This window comes from Colossoma macropomum, unplaced genomic scaffold, assembly GCF_904425465.1.
Source record: "Colossoma macropomum unplaced genomic scaffold, Colossoma_macropomum, whole genome shotgun sequence".
Taxonomy (NCBI): Eukaryota; Metazoa; Chordata; class Actinopteri; order Characiformes; family Serrasalmidae; genus Colossoma; species Colossoma macropomum.
This window is the reverse complement of record NW_023494809.1, coordinates 3,278,224-3,300,962: the sequence shown is the minus strand read 5'-3', so window position 1 is coordinate 3,300,962 and position 22,739 is coordinate 3,278,224. Positions and strand designations below refer to the sequence as shown.

At 41.5% G+C, this 22,739-nt stretch overlaps 2 protein-coding genes across 2 annotated transcripts in view; one reads left to right on the top strand and one right to left on the bottom strand.

Annotated features, from left to right (window-relative positions):
- The window catches only part of oxr1a (oxidation resistance 1a), a 305,279-nt gene extending 296,993 nt beyond the window's left edge, over window positions 1-8,286 (top strand). The window contains 5 exon segments of the mRNA XM_036558930.1: window positions 196-321; window positions 2,064-2,216; window positions 4,224-4,319; window positions 4,532-4,605; window positions 6,334-8,286. Of these exon segments, the coding sequence (XP_036414823.1) occupies window positions 196-321; window positions 2,064-2,216; window positions 4,224-4,319; window positions 4,532-4,605; window positions 6,334-6,469 (585 nt within the window). The 3' untranslated portion in view covers window positions 6,470-8,286.
- Window positions 8,287-11,669: 3,383 nt separating this feature from the next.
- On the bottom strand, window positions 11,670-22,347 carry sqlea (squalene epoxidase a). Its single transcript, XM_036558289.1, has 11 exons — window positions 22,084-22,347; window positions 20,981-21,242; window positions 19,973-20,150; window positions 18,588-18,684; window positions 17,446-17,559; window positions 17,035-17,206; window positions 16,512-16,607; window positions 14,212-14,354; window positions 13,889-13,985; window positions 12,088-12,175; window positions 11,670-11,997 (listed from the first exon to the last, which is right to left on the bottom strand). Exons 1-11 carry the CDS (start codon window positions 22,345-22,347, stop codon window positions 11,805-11,807), a joined length of 1,704 nt encoding a protein of 567 aa, XP_036414182.1. The 3' UTR covers window positions 11,670-11,804.
- Window positions 22,348-22,739: the final 392 nt, after the last annotated feature.

Genomic DNA, 22,739 nt, shown 5'->3' with positions numbered 1-22,739 from the left:
TGTTTGGTCTTTAGTCAGCCTTTGAATAAACAAATAGCTTCCTCTGGTTGAAGTACAAACAAGATATTTCCACCTCTGACCAAACCCAAAGATAGCTATAGCCTGCGTTTTAGATCGAAATGTTAGAATAGTGTTTGTACCGTTTAGCCGTTACCTGGCCAAAGCCTCTTTACTTACAGTCTTCTCTGCCTCTAGATCACCACTAAAGAGGAGGTGAACTCCAAACATGGCACGTCCATCACAGCCAGCCTGGAACCAGAAACCTTCAAGCCCAACATGACCGAACCCAGCGACCTGCTGGAGGCCGAACAGATCGAGAAGGTAAGCTGGCATTGATTCCATCGTTGTTAGTGTTTGTTGCTAGTGCGATTATTTCTCTCCAGGGAGACGAGTGGCTTATCGATCACCTCCTCCTCCTCCTCTTCCAGTAAGGTGCTTCCTCAAGCATCCTCCAATCATTGATCTTGGATGGTACACACTAACAGTGTAGCCTATGTTTATCAAATGTAGCAGTGTGGCTGCACAAATGACCAAAGAAACCCACAAATGTGAGAATTTTCTCAGTTAAAAATTACGATAAACATTGTTTTATCTTAATAATACATTTATGTCGTTTCAAGGTATTATGATCCTTTCTTCATAACAAGCATGAAACATCGCTAATAGCATCCTAATGTCTCGGTAGCTAGTTAGCTAACTTTCCCGTTCCACCTTAAATAGTCCAGCCGTTCTGACACCTGAAGCGCCAGAATGTAACTGCTGCACCATTTAAGGTGGAACTGGAAAATTCGAACAAGAAGCTGGTGAATATCTGACTTCAGCTTCATATCACTGAAGAATTAAGGGTGGGTGATAATAAATAATTGACCCCTCTTTGAAGGCATATGATTCCCTAAATGTAACTAAAGCCCAGCAGTGAGAAGCTGAACTTTCCCCTCCTCTGCTGTCACTGCAGACTGGCAGGGTCTCCTACAGAGCAGCGCTAGTAGCTGTTAATGAAGTAATGCTCTTTATTTGAGGGGCCCATTTCATAGGGAAAGATTTTAACCACTACCCCTTGTAGCTCAGTTCCAGGGGTCAAGGTGACACTTGAAAACAAGTAGTTGCCCCTGGCTCTGAGTTTACTAAAACAGTAGGGTAGAAGTTGTTTTGTTGTCATTGTTCGACTCTGTTTATTGCTGTATCCGTATTTTGCAGCCGCTCTGTTTCCTCATTAGAGCTTTCAAATCACACTTGTGAGGTTTATTTCTCTCTTAATGAATGCTGCTGGGTTTCAGACGCCTCTGAGTAAAACTCGCCATCTCAAGCAGGCTGAGCCTCTTTTATCCACCATGACTTTGACATTTTAGTTCTGTTTGTGTTGAAACTCGAGTGACATTGTAAAGACGGGCGAGTTTTGTTGAACCACACTCAGCGCTGCCCTGCGGGTATCGGGCTTTCAATAGCATCAGCACTTTCTGAATAGATCAACTAAGGTGGCCTCTCATCCAGTGCTTTATGCACCCCAAGGCCCGTTCGGCTCACAAATCAAATCAGCCCAGGTCATTACGCTGAGTAATCTAATGCACTCAAAGCTCGGTGGAAGCCTAGACTGGCCACAGGACAGAAAAAGCCCTGCCAAACGTGTGTGCGCCACGGTTACATGCAGTTTGACGTGGTACGTCTGCTCAGTGTGTGTGTGTGTGTGTGTGTGTGTGTGTGTGTGTGTGTGTGTGTGTGTTTGTTTATGTGGGGGTGTATAGTGTTCAGTTAGCCTTTCTGTCTACTGGTGTTAAAAGGTCAGTGCTACTGTAATTGGGCACTGATGGCTCTGGCCTTTCAGCATTCAATTTCACTGCCATGATGTACCACTTTCCTCTTCTTCCTTTGATGCTGCCATGTTTTCTTTGCTGTTCTTCTCCTTTTCACCCCCTTCTGCTGTGTTTACGCATTTAGTTTTCTTTCTCCTTGCCCTGCTCTTCTGCCTTTGCTTTGCACTCTTCTTCAATCCTTTAAGTCATTTTCCCTTTAATTTCGTTTCTTCTCAGTCAATGATATGGTGTTTTGTTTTGTCTCCCCCTCAGCTGGCGAAGCATCTCCCACCCAGAACTATCGGCTATCCCTGGACTCTTGCCTTCAGTACATCCAAGCATGGCATGAGTATCAAAACCCTGTACAGGATCATGCAGGGGCAGGACTCTCCTGTGCTAATGGTCATTAAGGACAGCGATGGACAGGTAAGGCTTTTGGCTTTTCATCTGACTTCTTTTTAAAGAATGCTTAAAGCTGCACTATGTAAGACTATGAAAGAAATAGCATAACTGAGCCATGGGGGGAAAAACGTTAAAATACATGAGAGCTGCTTTGAGTCACCCAGTAAAGCCTGAAATAGTCATTTAAAAACCAGAGGCATGAGGTCGGATTATGTGGGATTTTTTCAGACCATGTCACACGACTTCATGTATTAATGTTGCATATACAGACTGAAAAAGAGGGTCCGGCTCGAATGTTAGGTCTTGAATGCAGAGCCAACCTTATGCTGATGAAGATACGATGACAGTAGTAGATCATTCACTTACATCCTCGGAAGACACGTCCTTTACCAAGTTTTGACCGTGTCGTCTTTTCCAGTCCTTTTTTTAACACTCTAGCAATCTTCATATTCATCCTCTCAAAGGCTCCGTTCACACAGCAGGTAAAAGTGGCCGAAATCTGATTTTCTCACTAAATCCGATTGTTTTGTTTGGCTGTTCACTTCATCTTTTAAAATGTGATCTGTATGCGACATCAGTCTGAACAGATCAGCTCCTAAACCGACCCACATGCGCAAAAGAACAGAGCTTCACGCGGCTCATCCAGAGGTAAACAATCATGACTATGAATGAACGCCAGTCTCTCCCGGAGGATCAGCTTCATCTTCGCCAGCATCACAGGAGCCATCATGAAGCTTCACTGACTGACAGCTGGGCTCATCACCCAGAATGTGTTTGAGCTCGCTGTAAAAAGGGCGCGGTCACTTCTTTGGTTTGCGTCCTCGGATTCTTTAAACTTTACTTTCAGATTTTTAACGTTTCTTTGAAGCTGCAGCCTCGTTCTCCTACGGCCGCGTTCGGCCATTTCATTCAAAATCTCTTCAAACATGGAAGGTTTTTAATGAGTCTCTTCTAATTTTTGTACAGAAATATCACCCCAAATGTTTATGAGTCTCAACAGTGCGAAATTATGATGAATGTCGAGTTGGATTGAAGTAAAAGGCACGAATTCTGATCTGGCTGTTCAGATGGAGTCACATTGTTGCAGATCGGATATCAGTACCACATATGAAAGCGTCTCAAATCGGAATTGAAAATGTCAGATTCAGTGTGTTTATCTGTTCACACTGACACACAGACACACATCTGGGTCACATATGAAGAAAAAGATCGGATTTGGGCCACTTTTACCTGCTGTGTAAACGTAGCCAAAGTGTTTTCCCTGCATGTTACACGTTTCCACCAGAGAGGTCTCCAAAATCCCCAAAAAGTACATAGTATAGCATAAAAAGAAGGGGGCGAAGGCTTGAGGGATCTCTGAGCTCACAATGAATTAGACTCAAATGTGATTTTTCAGGAGATGGAGTGTATCCTAAAAATATTACCAAGTTTGATTTGATTCACTTACTTTGGTGATTCAGCTGATAAACACACAACACAAACGTGACTACAGGAAATACATACACTGTAGTGAAATACAGACAATAAAAAACAAATCAACAGGCTTTTATAATCAAACTTTCCAAAATCGACGATCAGATCAGATCAGATCAGATCAGGACATCATGAGGTATTCATCAGTTTTACTCCTCTGCTGAGGGACCGTTTAGCCTAAGCTCATTAGCTTCTGACTAGCAGATCCCTCCTATTGTTATTTCATTACCAGCAACATGACCGTTTTTTTAAAACATTCTTTGGTGAATTGTTCTGTCAGCATATGGTGCAAAAATTTGTGTAGAAGCACTTTCCAAGTCTACTCAGTCTAGCTGTTTCTAGCCTTAATTAATCATGCAACACAGACATCCCAGATTAATCTGTCTGCATGGTGTCCAACCATTGTTTTGGTCCATTTTGCCAATTATACCGGTCCCGGAGGAAAAGCACAGAAATGCACAAGATAATAATTCAGGGATTCTGACATAAATCCATTACTCCATTTAACATGGCTCTCTCTTTTACTTGTGCTCTCTGACTTTATCACTGTGTTTCTAGGTGTTTGGGGCTTTAGCGTCCGAGCCCTTTAAAGTCAGTGATGGATTTTACGGTACAGGAGAAACCTTCCTCTTCAGCTTCTATCCAGAGTTTGAGGTGTGTTGTCTGAAACAGGTTTACATCTGTTGCTCATTAAATTACATTAATGCTGTGGAAACTAAACTGCTCTAATATGAATGTCGTTTTTTGTAGTTTATTTGTGCTCTTTAAGTAGCGGTTAGAACACAGCGATATCCATATAATGGATTACATACCATGTTACTGGATTGCAGGGCTCAAAAAATGAAGTATTTCTTGCTCTCTTTTAGGTGTACAAATGGACAGGTGATAACATGTTCTTCATCAAAGGAGACATGGACTCTCTAGCATTTGGTGGAGGAAGGTGAGTCGTTATGTATATATTACCATATAGGAGCACTTTGTAGTTCTACAGTTACAGACTGTAGTCCATTTGTTTCTCTGCACTTTGTTAGCCCCATTTTACCCTGTTTCATATTGGTCAGGACCCCCACAGGACCACCACAGAGCAGGTACTATTTGGGTGGTGGATCATTCACAGCACTACAGTGACACGTGGTGGTAGTGTCTGCTGTGTCTGATCCACTTGTAACAGTGCAACACACACTAATACACCACCACCACATCAGTGTTACTGCAGGGCTGAAAATGCAACCATCCAAATAATACCTGCTCTGTGGTGGTCATGCAGGGTCCTGACCACTGAAGAATACAAGCACTTAACAGAACTACAAAGTGCACCTATATAGATCAAATGACATGTTTTCTTGATTTTCTGAGTGAAAATAAAATGACCCATCCGATACGAAGAACACATTTCTGCACATTTTGAATGCACAGTTACTCTTTATTGGTTGAATTGAACATATTGGGCAAAAAATTAAACGAAACGTCCTGTGCAGAAGCATTTTTTTAACATGATAAACTCAGCAAATAATAGAAATTGTGCACTAAAAATGTTACAAAAATTGAAAATACACACTGCACTATTTTTACTGCTTCCAACTAAATGCAGGCAGTATGTTACTTTTAATACCTTCACGTGGGAGGTTTACTTAGCACGTCTTAAAGTCTGTGCAGATGTGAAGTCCTATAAGTGAAGGTTTTTTTGTGTGAAATGTTTTATTGCCCCAGTAGAAAAATACTGGCATTGCTCCATTATTTGCACAAAGTAATTGTTATCAGGACAGAAATGCTGCTTTGCTATTTACCCACTTTCTGACCTGTAAAAGGGGAAATAAAGATTTGTTCTGGACTGAGGTTGTAAAGCAGAGGTTTTCCATGGTGGCTTATTAATGGTTACCAGGCAGTAATGGTAGTAAAACACAACAGCTCCCCAAAGAGCTTTAGACTCCTGACTTAGCATATAGCACCTAATGGAAATGTAGTCTCTCTGTCCAAATGAGTTTCAAAGGCCTTTCCAGCAGAAAATATGTAAAGCTATCATGGCATCCTAGAATAATGATACTGTATTATAGTAGCATCTACAACCCCATTTCCAAAAAAAGTTGGGATGCTGTGCAAAATGTAAATAAAAACAAAGTGCAATGATTTGCAAATCATTTAAGCCCTATATTTTATTGAGTACAAAGACAACATATCAAATGTTGAAACTGAGAAATTTTATTTATTTTTTTTTAATATTTGCCCATTTTGAATGACTTTGATGCCAACAACGTGCTCCAAAAAAGTTGGGACAGGGGCAACAAAAGGCTGGTAAAGTTGTGTAATGCTAAAAAAAAAAACACCTGGTGGTTGATTGGCAGCAGGTCAGTAACATGATTGGGTATAAAAGAGCATCTCAGAGATGCTGAGTCTTTCAGAAGTAAAGATGAGGAGGAGTTCGCCACTCTGTGAAAGACTGCACGAGCAAAAAGTGTGAGAATTCAAGAATAACGTTTCTCAGTTTCAACGTTTGATATGTTTGTAGTATTTTCCTTTAAAAATACGGTTTACATGATTTGCATATCATTGCATTCTATTTTCATTTACATTCTGCACAGCGTCCCCACTTTTTTGGAAATGGGGGTTGTATCATCAGAGGGAAAAAAGAAGCTTTCAGATAATATATAATTGCCTCCTTCTCTTGCAGCGGTGAGTTTGGTTTGTGGCTGGATGGAGATCTCTACCACGGCAGGAGTCACTCGTGCAAAACCTTTGGAAACCCAATGCTGTCCATGAAGGAGGATTTCTTTGTGCAGGACATCGAAATCTGGTCATTCGAGTAGGCTGCTTCTCGAGAAAGAGGAACAATAGAGACAGACAGACAGCTCCAGTCGGGAAAAGAACGTCAACCAGACATCCCTGTGCCCGGCCGTGTCCCAAACCTTAACGTGCATCACTCTGGCTCCCAGGAAGCCCACTGAAGAAGCATAATCTCACTATGCTTGTCGTATGTTACTCCTGCATTTAATACAAAGCTTTTTTTTTCTTCTATTCGTGGTGTTACCGTGTGTGCTTCGTTCCAAGCTGTGACGAGGAAGTAGTTGAAGGTGTGCTCTAGTGAGTAGAGGAAGTCTTCGGCAAGCGTTCCGATTCGGATTATGACGGACCATCGAAGCACTCTTTTAACATCTTAAATGGAGATTACGGTGGCGTAGGTTTGGGATGGCTACAAAAAACTGCCACAGTCCAGGTAACCCGAGCCAGAGGGCGCGCCAGACCACCTTTCGGTTAGTCAGAAGTGTGTTACTAACGCGACACCAGTTTCACTGGAGATGGACGAGAAGAAATAGAAGCGACCGCAAACACATTCCCGTGACCTCGGAGACAATAACGGACGTTTGGGAGCCGACGGCATCAATCGCCAGGATTAGCGGCGACGTCCATACGGAAGAGCAGAAAAGGTGTACATCTGCAGTTTCTACTAAAGCGAAATTATTTAAGTGTCGTGAATTCGTAGTCTTTCTGTCGTTCACCGTCATAGATCACCACCGTCGACGCACATAGCCCTTAATCCGAGAGAAGAATAAACCCCATTGCTGTAACGTTCTGTTAAGTGGGTGTATGTGTGAGTTCGGCTTCCTCCGCGCGCGGAGGGTTGTGTGTACTGTTCGTAGACAGTAATGTGTCGCAATAGATTTTGTGGAATATGCAAATTACTGTCCTTGTAACCTCAATAATCCAGACGGGGTCTTTTGTCTTCTTCTTCCCGTCGCTCTTTCGAAACAGAACTTTTAAAGCTTCTACGTCTCGACAGAGCAATTGCTTTTCTGGGTATCATTTGAAAAGCCGGAGATGTGGTTTAATTGTTTTTCATAAATATAATGACAATTATATATATATATATATAAATATATATATTTATGTATATAATTATATATCAAATTATATATATATAATTATATATATTGCTGTTAAGTGTGACAGTGATCTTTTTTGTGCTGATATCTCAGCTGTTATACCAATATAATGTACAGTATATTACCCTGTAAATTAATGTTAAAATAGTAGATTTGTTCCTACACACACATATATATATATATATATATATATATATATATATATATATATATATATATATATATATATATATATATAGAGGTGGGTTTTTGCTTCTAGCACTTTAATCTAGTTTAAAGCCAGATTATTTCGGCTTTATTAGCAGTAGCTGTACAGGGTTTCTTTTTTTTTTTTCTTTTTGATTTAAATTTTTTGGTCTGTTTAGGTAATGGCAGATGTTAGCTGTTCCTGAAGAGCTAGCTGCTACGCTGTTGGGAAGAATAAGCCAGGTGTAGCTAAAGCAGAGCGCTGAACTGAATGTCAGTGAGTCCGGCGGGGTTTAGGTCCCCCCCCCCTCCCGTCCTGTCCCAGTGCTGTGTCTTTTGTTGGTGTGTAGACTCACTGTTAACAGACTGAGAGGAGGAGAAAAAGACACGCATTTGTCCTTTTCCACTCTTGTGGCGAGTTGTGTCCTTTGTGGAGTCACGGACAAAATCCAGCGCAAACAAATGCTCCAGCCGATTCACTGGAATACAATGTAACAGTGATGTAAAAAAAAATAATAAATAATATGAATAAATTATTGTAATCTGGGACAAAAAAACTGTTATTCTGAGGTTTTTTTGATGTGTTGAAAGCTTGAAGTAATTGAATGTCTTGCAGGTGCTTGAAATCCAAACGGTGCTCACAAGTGCTTGTAAATGGAAAAGCACTTTTCCAGGTGAGCTGTGGCCGCGTGTTTAAGAAGGCCATTAGAGAGCCAGTGTCATAGAAGCTGTTATGGCAGGTAACCATGACAACAGACTCCTGCCTTCTTTGCTTTCAAAAAACAGCAACCTTTAGCATGTGCAGGATAAGTGCTGCTGCTGCCCCCTGGTGGTTTACTTTTTTGGAGGATGGAAGACGGAAGAAGGTGGAAGATGAAGACGTGTAGACGGGAAACCTGCAGGCTCTGCTCCCTGAAGGAAGAGTCTAGTCCTAGTGCTCTGGGACTGAAGGACCTCTGGACTTCCGTGTCCAGGTCGTCCACCCATCAGTTGCAGAGATTGTTGGCCTCCCAGCCACAGTGTCAGATCAGAGCAGCACCCCGGCTCACTTTTGACGAGATGCAGGCATTCCCTTCTACCACGCTCTGGCCATATTTCCCCTGGCAGATCACGCCTACAGCTGAGATACCCAGAGCCTCATGGGTGTGGCGGGACCTGGAGAGGTATCAGAAGCATGCCTGCTTGCCGTGGAGCATCTGGGACAGTTTCAGTCTGACCTTTGAGGTGTTAGGAGCCACTAGAGAGACTAAGCAATGGTGATCCAGTCAGAAGGGGGTGACCAGGCATAACCTGACCTACTTTAAGCTGTTTGACTAAACTAATTTCTTCACCATCAGGCTTTTAACTGTGCATTAATAACACTTACAGTCTGTTGTTATAATGTCGCTGTCCTATCAAAAACCATTTGACAATATCATCTGCTCTGCATGTTAGATAAATATTTTATGATAATTAGAACAAATTTGAGTGTTTTTGTTCATAAGTTTCTCAATGTTTTATTACTATAGCGACAAAGAAAGGAACTGTCAGTATATCTAAACCGCATGGTAATCTTAAATTGTGTGTGTGTGTGTGTGTATTTAATATGTTGCTGCTGTCCGAACAAAACCTCGTATCCAAAATGGTAACTTTACATGAGAAGGAAAAAACTTAATTTACTTTTACTGTAAGTCAATGGAACCAGACTTTTTTCCAAGTCATTTTGGGCTGTTTCTTTTGGACCTTTCATCATGAAATTTACACACAATGTAAAGGACAACAGAGACACACACACACACACACACACACACACACATTTTCTAAGCCGCTCGTCCTTCTGGGTCACGGGAAAGCTGGAGCCTAGCCCAGCAGTCATTGGGCAGAAGGCAGGATACACCCCAGACAGGTCACCAGTCCACCAGCAGTAAAGGACAACAGACATTTTCAATATATTTCAATATTTTCAATATATACATATACAAATACATATATATACACACACACACTCACCTAGCACTTTAAAAAGTACACTGCTGTGTCTGATCCACTCATACCAGTGCAACAAACCAACACGCCACCACCACCACATCAGTGTCACTGCAGTGCTGAGAATGATCCACCACCCAAATAGTACCTGCTCTGTGAGGGTCCATGGGGGTCCTGACCACTGAAGAACAGGGTAAAAGGGGGCTAATAAAGTATGCAGAGAAACAGATGGACTACAGTCTGTAACTGTAGAACTACAAAGTGCACCTATATAGTAAGTGGAGCTGATAAAATGGACAATGAGCGTAGAAACAAGGAGGTGTTCCTAATAAAGTGCTCAGTGAGTGTAGGTGATATTTATATATATATATATATATATATATATACACACACACACACACACACATTTGATTTACCGCAGCTTCTGTAAAAGGTGTAGGGACCACCAAAGTGTAACCAGTCTAAGAGTGCCATCTTGTGGAGGGAAAACTACATAGCACGGTTTCTGTTTTGCGTGTTCCCATAAATGATTAACATTCAATCATCTCTTGGAAGACAACAAAAGAAAAAAACATCCTGGAAAATGACGCTGTAAATATGAGCAATTTGGTTTATTTGGCAATTTATACTGGATAGCAAACCGAGTCTAGTACTAAGTGCAGTGTTATGGTTCATTGTATGTAATCACAGAAGTAGGGAGGGGGGTCACAACTGTTCCAATCATAGCTCTACGCTCATGGAGCTTTTAGGGGTTGCTTGGTTGCTAGTCTTTTGAATATTATTCACAGAGTCTGCACAGCAAAATTACATTTACAAATACTTTTCTCAACCGTTTTATGACAAAATAATCTTGACAGTCCAAAAGAGAAGGCAAGAGTATCAAACACCACATTTCACATATAAAGTCCCTTAGATATAAGGTGGAGATGGGATGGCAGGAATAGTCTGAATGCACTATTGTATACACTATTTTCACTGATACAATATAATTTCATCAAGTATTTCAATCCATTTAACAGTTAAAATGAATGTAGCAGCAGACCGAAAATCCCTTATTTATGTTCCTGAAATGATTGTTAATTTTATTTTTACATAAAATAAGCGATTTCATGATTGTGAGAGTATGGCTGTTTACACACTCAATTTATCTATCTGCATTTTTTGTTAAAAGCCCTTTATAAAAGTACCTTAAGCTGTCTTTCTTTTAATACAGCATAATACAGAAAGATTAATCCGATTTCAAAGTGATTTATTTCACTTGTAAATCATTACAGATCATTGCAGTGAACTGTAAACGGTTTAAATGAGCATAAAGCTTATTATGTCATTTTACAAGAGCTCAATATGAACCTCCTCCAGCTGTACAGACAACATCACGCTATAGTCAAATTCATCCCATACTGGATTGAGCACGTCGGGTGTCGCTGCACTCACAGCTCTTTCAGTGTGATTTCGGAGATCATCCAGTGTTGTGGAACCAACATCGAACGCTCTGAGCTGTTGGAGCTTCACTGCCCACGAAAATCACACTGCACAGTTATGACGGATTCACTCTTATTGAAGTGGAGAACGCAGAGCGCTTTCTGCTCAGGGGTCTCATCTCCTCTCAGACTGAAGGGAGCCATCTTCCGGTGACGGTCAGAAACTCTATGACCCCCTCTTACAATTGGTGTGTGATTGGTTCCTAGACGCCTCACGGTTGTAAAAATATGGCGCTTTGAAATCGGATTAACCTTTTTGAATCACCCTGTACAACTAACTGCTCCAGCAAGTTACACGTGAAAAATGTACACTTAAATATGCTTAAAAATATTCCAAAGGTCTTTAAAGGTAATAGTCCCTTTTGAAGAAGCAGAGTAGGCTAAAGGCCCTTAGTTCCATTCAATCATGAATGCACAGATGCTGTTTTAAACATGAACTCGTTCTACTGATTGTAGTGTAGATCTGAGTAAGGCACAGTCGTTGTCTTTTTTTGTGTGTTTGTGATGTTTTTGAGGGTTTTTTTTTCTTTATTAAAAAATGTAGGGCTCACAGAGCACTATGAATGAAGGCTGGTCGGATGATAAAGTCTTTAGGTTGGCCACATGAACCGTTAATTGATTTCCTTGGATCAGTACACCAGGTACTTCAGCTCCGAGTAAATGAGGGGGAACATGACGGCACAGGCACGGTAAAGGATTGCCACGCTGTTCAGCAAAGCCCGCGGCTTCGTCAGCCACGACTCCGACTTGAAACTGAAGTAGATGGCATAGAAGGCCACGGCGAAAAAGTGCCCGATCAGAATGAAGGGCTTAGGCGACAGCCTAATGAAGAGAACACAACCTTCTGTGAACTTAATGCAAGGGTTATTTAAATCGCTGTATGTGTAGTTTATGCACAGTTTGATGACTTACACAGACAGGAGTCCTATGGGTCCATTGATGCATTCTCCTCCCAGCTTGAAGTAGTGAAAGCAGGCTTTTCTTAGCCGATGCAGAGAATCTGAAGAAGGAAAACAGAAGACGGGGCAATATAAACTTTAGTGATCACACTGCCTTCGAGGCTGCAGCTGAGGTAGTGTGAGTCCTCGGTAAGACTGTTCTATGAAGACTCCTCCTTAGTAGCCTATTGGTCACACAAAAGCAACAGGCCTGACGAGGCTGTGTGGTGACGTCGCCAGAGCGGCGCAGAACTCGGGAGGGAGCAGGTGAGAGAAAATGGAGCTTGTTGCACTGAGTTTGTTGCTTTTTCATTTCTTCACGGAAATGGAGATGTTATGTAGTACGATAAACTACATATATACAAATAAACAAAATATATATATGGACGATATACGATATATGGAGTAATGCTTTAATTAATCAGTAATTTTACACTTAATAAGGTAACGAAGACGAATTCAATTCGACATGAACAACTTACATTTTAAAACATGCTCTGCACCAACGGCTCAGTTTGTGGTGCTGTTCTTTTTTTTGTCCTTCGCATTATTCGTCCGCAGAGAACTGTAGGTAACCGGAGACCTGGAAGGACACATCTGATGCGTCCTTGAAATCCCTCTGAACATAGGCTGCATTTCTAGGCTGTATATGAAGGGTCCTTCACTTTGGAATGGCCTGCTATGACGCAGCTTTAGTCTCAGGCTGTCTTTGCAACAAGTGGTTTCAATTTCAAGCCCTATATTAGTTTCTCAAGCAGAAAGACTCCCAGTTTTAATACAGCTGAGAAATTCCACAACGTGCTACTAAGTACGCCATCGCTTGGAAGTGCTGAACATTTTTCATCCACAGTATTCTCCACAGTGTTTTATCATAGTGTGGACGGCAACAGGATATTTAACCCAAAATTATTAACATGGCTAACAAAAAAGGCTGGTTGGGATCACAGCAGTATTGGCATGTTTTAAGGTGTAAGTGCTCCTTTAAAACAACCAACATTTCGCTGGTGTTGGAAGAAAAACTCGTATCTCCAGGATGGTAACTTCACAGGAAAAGGAAAAAACTTCTTTACTTTTATTTTGATCAAAGTCTTTTTATTAAAGATTTCACAAAACACCAAAGACAAACAGTCCCATATCCCCAAACCCACTCACCCCACCCACCCTCCGGACCTACATCTATAAAACAAAGCTGTGAAGATTCTTTACAGCTTTTATAAAGAACTGAGAACTTAAAATAAATACATATTATGGAGCTACATTTCGGCTTCCGTTTTATCCACATATGTCAAGAAGAGCTGCTAAATCCTATAAAATCTCTGTACAGAAGGCCAATATGTTGCATTTATAATTATGTATTTGGGTATCTGGTGGTGCAACACCAAATAATGCAACATAAGGAGAGCAGCTTATTGGTTCTTCCAGAATTTAGAGAGAGTATAAAAAATAGATTTCCAAATATGATATAATGTCAGGCATGTCCAAAACATATGTAGTAAACTTGCAGGGTCTTGCCTGCCCCTATCGCATGTAGAGTCCAAATCAGGTCTAATTTTGGACAGTCTAATCTAACATACTTTACTTTTAACGTAAGTCAAAGGAACCAGACTTTTTTCCCCCCCAAGTCGTTTTGGTCCATTCATGAAATTTACACACAACAGTCTTTTTCAAATTATGTCAACAACTGAAAAACAACAAAAATGGAGATACAAGGTTTTCTTCCGACAGCGATTTATAAAGTGTGTTTCATTTTTAAGTAGTAAGGAGGACTGACTTACTGTCTGTCGCAGCAAACAGCTCATAGAGCGCTTGGGCCAGCACATTCACGACAAACGAGTGTGAAGACTTCCGCTCCCAGTGGAATTTCTTCTTTGCCTGTTGAGCAGAACAGCGAATTCGTCATCATGCTCATCTTCATTTCATGCTTATTTGTTCTAAGCGCCCCGTCGGAATATGCAGTGCCAGCTATGGCTAATGTTACCATGCATGAAAGCTTCTGTAACAAAAAGCAGTTCTGCCTTCACCACAGTTTTGAACTGCTGAAGTGTTCATGAGACCACTTCATCTTTCTGTTGTGCGTACAGCGAGGTACTTCCGTTACCTGAAGCATGGCCTTGTCGTCATAGAGATCAGGAATGTTCTTGAGCAGGGCTCTCCAGATCCGGACATCATTTAGCACCACGCTCATCCCCCCTCCGGTCAGCGGATGCCGCATGTTGTACGCATCGCCCAACAGCAGGACCCCTAAAAGAATCAAACCAAAAGTTACTCAGAGCTCTGCAATACTCAGGTTCTGGGACTGCGCAGGATGGGTTCTGATGCTCGGGTCAATATCAGAGAAAGGGCTGCATGATATAGACTAGTATAGTGATCATACAGAGTGATTCAAAAAGATTAATCCGATTTCAAAGCGCCATATTTTTACAACCGTGAGTCGTCTAGGAACCAATCACATACCAATTGAAAGAGGGGGTCTTAGAGTTTCTGACTGTCACCGGAAGATGGCCCCCTTCAGTCTGAGAGGAGATGAGACCCCTGAGCAGAAAGCGTTCTGCGTTCTCCACTTCAATAAGAGTGAATCCGTCATAACTGTGCAGTGTGATTTTCGTGGGCAGTGAAGCTCCAACAGCTCAGAGCGTTCGTTGTTGGTTCCACAACACTGGATGATCTCCGAAATCGCACTGAAAGAGCCGTGAGTGCAGCGACACCCGACGTGCTCAATCCAGTATGGGATGAATTTGACTATAGTGTTGATGTTGTCTGTACAGCTGGAGGAGGTTCATATTGGGGTCTTGTAAAATTACATAATAAACTTTATGCTCATTTAAACCATTTACAGTTCACTGCATTGATCTGTAATGATTTACAAGTGAAATGAATCACTTTGAAGTCATTTTGAATCTTTCTGAATCACCCTGTATTAGTACAGTTTGTAAATGTGATCTGCCTTGCTATACATTAAATACATAGTGATTCAACAATGGGGAGGGGTGAAAGAACTGCTCAAGATGCTCAGAACAAACAACAGAAGAGCTCATTTGCATATTGCAGCCTTCTGCGCTATTAATATCGCAAAGAACAGTATCACTTCACCAATTAACAAACGGTATACTGTGTAACTCTAGTCACCAGTCTAACTCGAAACAACAGGGTAAACAGTTAACCTAGAGGGCTTTCAAATGTCCTCACCCTTCACAAACTATGTACATATTCTTGTGTTTCGCGTGACGTCACACTATATAGTCGCCATCATTTTGAGGACTGAATCAGGGAGCGACTGCACTGCGCGATGCCTTCAGTTTGACGTGCTTTGTGAATGATTCACCTGCAAGATGTGACAGAAGCCAAGAGACGAGAGACACACAGACCTTTAATTCAGTGTTTCAGACTCCAGACTTGGAGCCCCTGAACTGTGTAGTGTTTCTCTCTGCTGTTCACCTCGTTCAGCTGAAGAAGGGATTAATTAGCTAATAATATCAGGTATTTTAACCAGGAAACCACAGTTATGCAGTGCAGGGGTTGCAGGACTGGAGCTGAACTCTGAACTAACTGCACTAGCAAACTTACAGAATCACGTCTGTCGAAACACGACGTCGTTTTCAGACCCACGACATTCAGTCTGATATTTAACGTTCATGTTTCTCCATTCAAACCTCATTTAAATCAGAAACAGAGAGTAAAGTTATCCCGGCTGTCTGCAGCTCCGTTAGGGGGACGACTGTTCATCTCTCGGCTGTTAACATCAGCTAAAGTTATCTAAAGGCCAGCATTGATCACATCTGTGTTAATTAGCTGATGTCGTTCCTCCTATGATGACAGAGCTTTTCTCCTCTTTATGCAACACCATGGGATCCTTTACCCACCCTGACATGAAGAGCCGGTGGGCTTCTGTGCTTTTAACTGCTCTGAGAGACTCCAGAACAGGGAGAGGGGCTGAGTATGAGATCAATATAAATGACAGGAAACACAAATTTGGTAGCTTTTCGCCAGTTTAAGTGGGACGAGGAGTTCAGGGGGAAACTGTATAAGGATCACAGACTCTTATCAACTTTGTCATGGTAACGATTTCTCTTCCAGAGCAAGGAGAGTAATTTTAGCCATCTTTCACCTCTATTGAAAGCCAGAAATTCGGTCCCACAACATAAAAATCACGTGACTGAAACTCTAGGATACTGGATCAAGACTAGGTGCATTACTTCTGAATTAAATCTCTATTAAGTAGCAATGCTACATGCTGATCTTGATTATGTGGCCATTAGTGGGTAAATGTACTATAACAGTGAGTCTTTTCATGAGGGTAATATGAAAGCCATGTGCACTTTGTGTTTGTTTTTTGCACATATTGTACACAAAAACTGTGGGTGAAGCTCCCAAACCCCACAGCACAGCTCAGACTCCTACCTGGTTTATTTACTGGTGAAGGTGGCAGGAAGCTTGCAGGCATTGTCCTCAATCTGTCATTTTGCAGGGCAAGCATGAAGGGCTCCTGTAAGTGCTCTACAGAGAGAAAAGCACAAACGTTTACTGCTTAAAACACCAAAGTAAGGAAAAGTTTTTCAGGTGGTGCATTTCAAAACATTGTGATTACTGTATTTCCACTATAACTGTAATTGTTTTGTAATTAACAAGTTAATTTCGGTGTTTATACCCATAAAAATAAAAGAGAAAAGAATAGGTAACACAAAAATAAAAGGAAAAACTATAGGTATAAAATTAATGGACATAATAATCAATACAAAAACAAGTACAGACCGAAAAGGTGCAGTCTGAAGCTATAGCTTATTTTGACTACCTTTTATAAATCATATACAGTCCTGCATTTAAACAATACAGAGTAATATCAAAACAGAAAGAAAATCAATCAACGTAACAAAACTGGGCAAAATGAGAGCAGACTTGGTGTTAAAGTGTAAGTCTGCCTTGCCTGGTAGCTGAGGATGAATTTTCTCCACCATGTATGTAGAGAGATCTCGAGGCATCTCTCCCCTGATATCCACCAACACTCTAGTTTCATTTGAGGAGATCTGGTAGATCAGCACTGGACTGGGGTCGGCCAGGACCAGCTCTGCATGGTTGGCTTTAAACTGGGGGCAGTCCTGGGAGAGCACAGAATACATCACATCACTATACACATGAACAAATGGGGAGAATATAATTTTAAAATAGCACTTATTTTACTGCTTTACAGTTTAAGAACTCTCTCTGAACTTTTAGCGACTTCCACTCACAATAACTTCCACAAACAGGAACTACTGTTGTAGAGACAATAAAAGTAGTACGTAAGTTGCTCAAAAGTATTTACATGAATACTTTGTCATTTATTTATTGATCCTACCTTCATTACGCATCCAACAAAGTGGGAAGACACCCTGACCTTCCCAGAGACGAGGTTCTTACGGAACTTGGAGAAGCAGCCATCAGCGACTACAGTCAGTGGAGCATAGATCTCCTGAGAAGACAGAAACAGTGTGAGGAATCCTCTTTATGCTGCTTTGTAAATATGCATATATTTCAGGGAGGCCCTGTTAAAGAAAAAAAGATGCTCTATGAAATGTACAAACTTTACACCGATCAGGCGTAACATTATGACCACCTCCTTGTTTCTACGCTCATCTTATCAGCTCCACTTACTATATAGGTGCACTTTGTAGTTCTACAGTTACAGACTGTAGTCCATCTGTTTCTCTGCGTTGGTGTGTGTTGTGCTGGTACGAGTGGATCAGACACAGCAGTGCTGCTGGAGTTTTTAAACACTGTGTCCACTCACTGTCCACTCTATTAGACGCACCTGCGTTGTTGGTCCCCCCTGTAGATGTAAAGCCAGAGACGATAGCTCATCTCTTGCTGTACAGTATGAGCTAATCATCCTCTAGTCCTTCATCAGTGGTCACAGGACGCTGTTGGCTGGATATTTCTGGTTGGTGGACTATTCTCAGTCCAGCAGTGACACTGAGATGTTTAAAAACTCCAGCAGCACTGCTGTGTCTGATCCACTCGTACCAGCGCAACACACCACCACCACATCAGTGTTACTGCAGTGCTGAGAATGATCCACTACCCAAATAGTACCTGCTCTGTGAGGGTCCATGGGGGTCCTGACCACTGAAGAACTGGGTAAAAGGGGGCTAACAAAGTATCAGAGAAACAGATGGACTACAGTCTGTAACTGTAGAACTACAAAGTGCACCTATGTAGTAAGTGGAGCTGATAAAATGGACAATGAGCGTAGAAACAAGGAGGTGGTCATAATGTTATGCCTGATCGGTGTATATAAGCTTTGTATGTGAAAAGATATCTAGGTCTATGAAGAGTAGTGAGCAAAGTACTTACGCTAAGAAATGAAACTATTCAGTCAGTAAAGATGATATGTTCATAATTCATTCTTTTCCAAGGCAAACGTTTTGAGACTAGCTATGAATTTCGGTAGAGTAATCCTGAAAATCTTCATCTAGGGAATCTAGAGGAGTGTGTGTTTACCTTAATTTTCCCTGTTTCCTTCTCTCTGTACTGAATTCCCGTCACACAGCCATCCTCCTCCTCCAGACTGGTCACCGTGCCCTCTACAAACGTCACACTGCAAGAACAAAAACGCCATCAGACTCTTTTCTTTACAAACAGCACACAAAGACAGAAGATCCTTGCCAAGTCACCTTGTAATGTTTCATTATCTGTGAGATCCTAAAAATGTGGAAAAAGACAATAGCTTTGATAATATTATTCAACCCTGAACAAACTAGCAATGATTAGATAACATCTAGATAGAATAACTACAAAAAAAAGTTGTGAAAATGTAAATCAATAGGGAAACACTCTGGCAGCTTAGCAAGCACCACAGAGGAGAAAACTACAATACCAGGAATACCATTTTAATCTACTCAATCTTGTGACTTTTAGGCCTGCCGACGTAACACAACCAATTCCAGCTGAGACTCTTCCAGTTTCAGAAAAGATAATTATCTAATCTGTGAACTGTTCAGTTAGTGTACAGAATGCAATTATATCTCTCAATAACTATTCTAACATTTTTATGAAATACTTGTCATAGAAAAGCCATATATAAGTGTTTAACGTGAACCGATACAGTATATTTAGGCTACGTTCACATTACCAGGCTGAAGTGGCACAAATCTGATTTTTTTTGGACGAGCAAATCTGATCTTTTCAAATTCAACCTGAACCACTTTCATATGTGGTCCTAAATCGGATACATATCCGATTAGTGGCCATGCAACCTTAACGAGATGCTCAGATCGGAATTCATGTGATTTTTGTGCGTGTCATCATTCAGCGTTACCATGGCAGCAGCGCCGAAAAGAAGATAAAGCCTGTAAACGGTGGAAAAGCAGCACATCTCACCTTTTTCTCCTTCGTCTCGCTCTAATAATGAAGCTGAGAGCTGATCAGAGTTAATGATCTTCTCAGCGAAGCTCGTTCTGCTCGTTAGTTTGTGCTGATGATGCTCGTGATTCATTCACGTGACGTTACTGAGTAGGATGAGCTCAAGAGGGTCATTTCAGGACGGCGGTTCATCACATTAATGACAGATTTGAATCACTTACCTAAACGAGTGTGAACCATCAAGTCAGAGAGATCGGATTTGAGCAAAAAATCAGATTTGAGCAATGAAGCTTGTAATGTGAACGTTTCACACTCTGCATTAAACCTTCAGGAACAGAGATGGGCACCCCAAGGCAAAGGTTCAGTCCTAAAGACCCACTGAACTGCAGAGTCTCATGGTCTCCCCGCATTTATGATATTTTATGATATAATTAAGAGCTGAGTTAGCTGAGGTGTGTTATAACAGAGGAAACAATACTATCTAGACTGAATATCTGTGTGTAGTGTTTTCGTTAGAGGCTTACTTGGGGTCTTTTAGGGCAGCGCGGCGCAGGCCCATGATGAAGCGACCATGGTGGAAGGCCCGGCCGCACTGAACTCCGTACTCGTCCTGGGGGTATGGGATCTCCACCTCGGAACAGCTCTCTCTGTCGTGAACTACATAACCACAGACCACGTGGGCATCCAGGCCTTCTACTGCATCTGAGAGGACACCAGCAGGAAAAAGGATTAGCAAAGACTTGATACCAACTTTTGGTCATGAGGTTCTTTGGTTTGGGTATATTTTCACCTTTAAACTGGTGCCCTAACCTGCATGTTGATGGCAATTAATGTTAACCCTTGTGTGGTGTTCAGGTCTGTGGGACCCATTTTCAGTGTTTACCAAAAGAAAAATGATGTGATTTATTATTATTTCAACCTCAGATTCTCAGCCTTTGCTCATTTTCTGTAAAGAACATATAAAATAACCCATTTTCAGTGTCTTCACTCTGTTCACCCCCCACACATTTATATTACACATGTGGTGTTGGGTGAACCTGCGGGGAGTAAAAGTGTGGAGGTGCTGTGTCCTTCACTCTGTTCTCCTCCTACATGGCCTGCTGTTAGTGCGTGTGTGTGTGTGTGTGTGTGTATGAGGGTGGACAACATGGACTGACCACTGATATTTTAAACATCTGGTACTTTTACATAAACTGTTATGGCTGTATTGATTAAAAATACACAATAATGTGGTGGGTCCACCAGACCACTGAGTAACAACCACCTCAACACCACACAAGGGTTAAAATCCAAGTAGTTTTAAGGTCTACTGCATCCATACATCTGCTGCTCCAGCTCGCCATCTGTGATTTATGTTTTTATTGCCTTTTATTGTTTTAATCAATAATTTATTGCAGTGCTTTGGATCACATTTGTTTCTCTTTAACTTGAGGGATTTTTTTTTGCTCAACAGCGCCACCTGTCCCTGATAGACAACAATGTTCTGACAGACAGACCAAAATATCTGTCACTGTGAACCTGAGTCTCCTCACCCTCCAGTCCGAGCTCTCTGAGGGCCTGAAAGCCACCTGGCTGTAAAAGTTCCCCCACGATTCTGTCCGGCTCCCGCAGGTCCCTCTCCACCACAGTGACCCTCCGACCATCTCGCGCCAACACAGCCGCCATCGCTGACCCCAGAACACCCGCACCCACGATGATGATATCCGGCTCCGGGCCGTCAGAGGACGGACAGGCCGAGGCGCCGTCTGTGTTCACAGAGGATTTCGCTTCGGCTCTCTTCCTCCTCAGACCTCCCTGTTAGTGAGGGTAGTGAGAGAAAGAAAGAAAAAAAAGAAAGAAATAGGAAAGAAATGAAAGAAAGAGCAGAAAAAGCAAATAAACAAGAAAGAAAAAGACAGACAGCATAGATGAAGAAGAAATGAAGAAAGAAAAGCCATGAAAAGGAAAGAAATTAAATAAATAAAGGAAGGAAACAAGGAATGAAGAAAGAAAGAAAGAAAGAAAGAAAGAAAGAAATAACAGATGAAAAAAGACGGTAAGAAAGAAGACATGAAAAGGAAAAAGATGAATAAAGGTCAAGGAAAGAAAGCAAGAAAAGAAGGAGTAAGGAAAGAAAGAAAGAAAGAAAGAAAGAAAGAAAGAAAGAAAGAAAGAAAAAAGAAAAAAGAAGCATAGATTAAAAAAACGGTAAGAAAGAGAAGACATGAAAAGGAAAAAAAAATAATTAAGGAAGGTCAAAGAAATGAAAGCAAGAAAAGAATGAGTAAGTAAAGAAAGAAAGAAAGGCTTAATGCTCATCATTAACAGTCCTCACAGAGTAAAAGTCAATCAATCCTTCATATTAAAATATTAAATATGAGGTAAGTTGCTGTAGCTTTACTCCAGTCCAAACTCCATATTTCACTTATCACAGTTTGATTTAACTGATATTCACTGGTTTCCATTATAAAGTTGATCATAAAGTCACTGAGGGGCAAAATCAGTAGAACATCCTACACTGTATAAAGTCTCGCTGCCTAAAAGGGTCAGTAAGGCTCGCGCGGTCCTAACGACCCCGCAGTCATGATGCAGCTCTAAAAATCACCTGCAGACACTAAACTAGAGCAGAGCAGCCGCAGCTGAGCGTTAACGTTACCTTGTTAGTCGTCCCAGCTGGTTTCTTTCCGCCGCAGGTGTCTGACTTAGTGAAGACTTTATTAGTCAGAGGTAAAGTTGATAAAATCTCCACCGCCAGCAGCAAAATCTGAGGCACTTCGTTTCCTCGGTACCTGAGGAAGGTTAGCAGCATGCTAACCGCGATAAAGCCCGCCGCCGCGGACAGCAGCACGGCCGGGTTTATCAGAGAGTCGCACTTCTTATAGACATAAGTGAAGCTCGCTATACTCAGAAAAGTCCACATGACTGTCCTCTAAAAAAAAACAGCAGTGTAAAAAACAACAAGAAGAGAAAATAACTTACAAAAAGTCCCTCAAACTAAAAAATAAAACAATATCGCGCAAAAAAACTCAACTCTGAGGAAAAAGTTACACCAAAAAAGTCGAAACAGACTAAAAATGTGCTTTTTTCTCTGTTTGAAATTGTAAACCTCGCTTCATTTTACGAAGAAAAGCTTTTTAAGTTTTTAAAAAAGTAAAAATTTGTAAAAATTACGTTATAGTATTTACAGCTCCAGCGTTGGGCAGCAGCTGGCTCGAGCCGGCGAGGATGCTGAATAATTTATGCTAATAATGAGCGGCTCCATTGGCCGTTTGTAGGCGCTGGCGTCCCGCCTCCCAGACTCGAATTCAGCCA

Coding starts and splice junctions, on each gene's coding strand:
- sqlea (XM_036558289.1), bottom strand. CDS start 22,347: ATGTGGACTTTTCTGAGTATAGCGAGCTTCACTTATGTCTATAAGAAG. Junction 21,243..22,083: donor CAGCTGGGACGACTAACAAG/GTAACGTTAACG, acceptor CCTCACTAACAG/GGAGGTCTGAGGAGGAAGAG. Junction 20,151..20,980: donor CAGAGAGCTCGGACTGGAGG/GTGAGGAGACTC, acceptor GTGTCCTCTCAG/ATGCAGTAGAAGGCCTGGAT.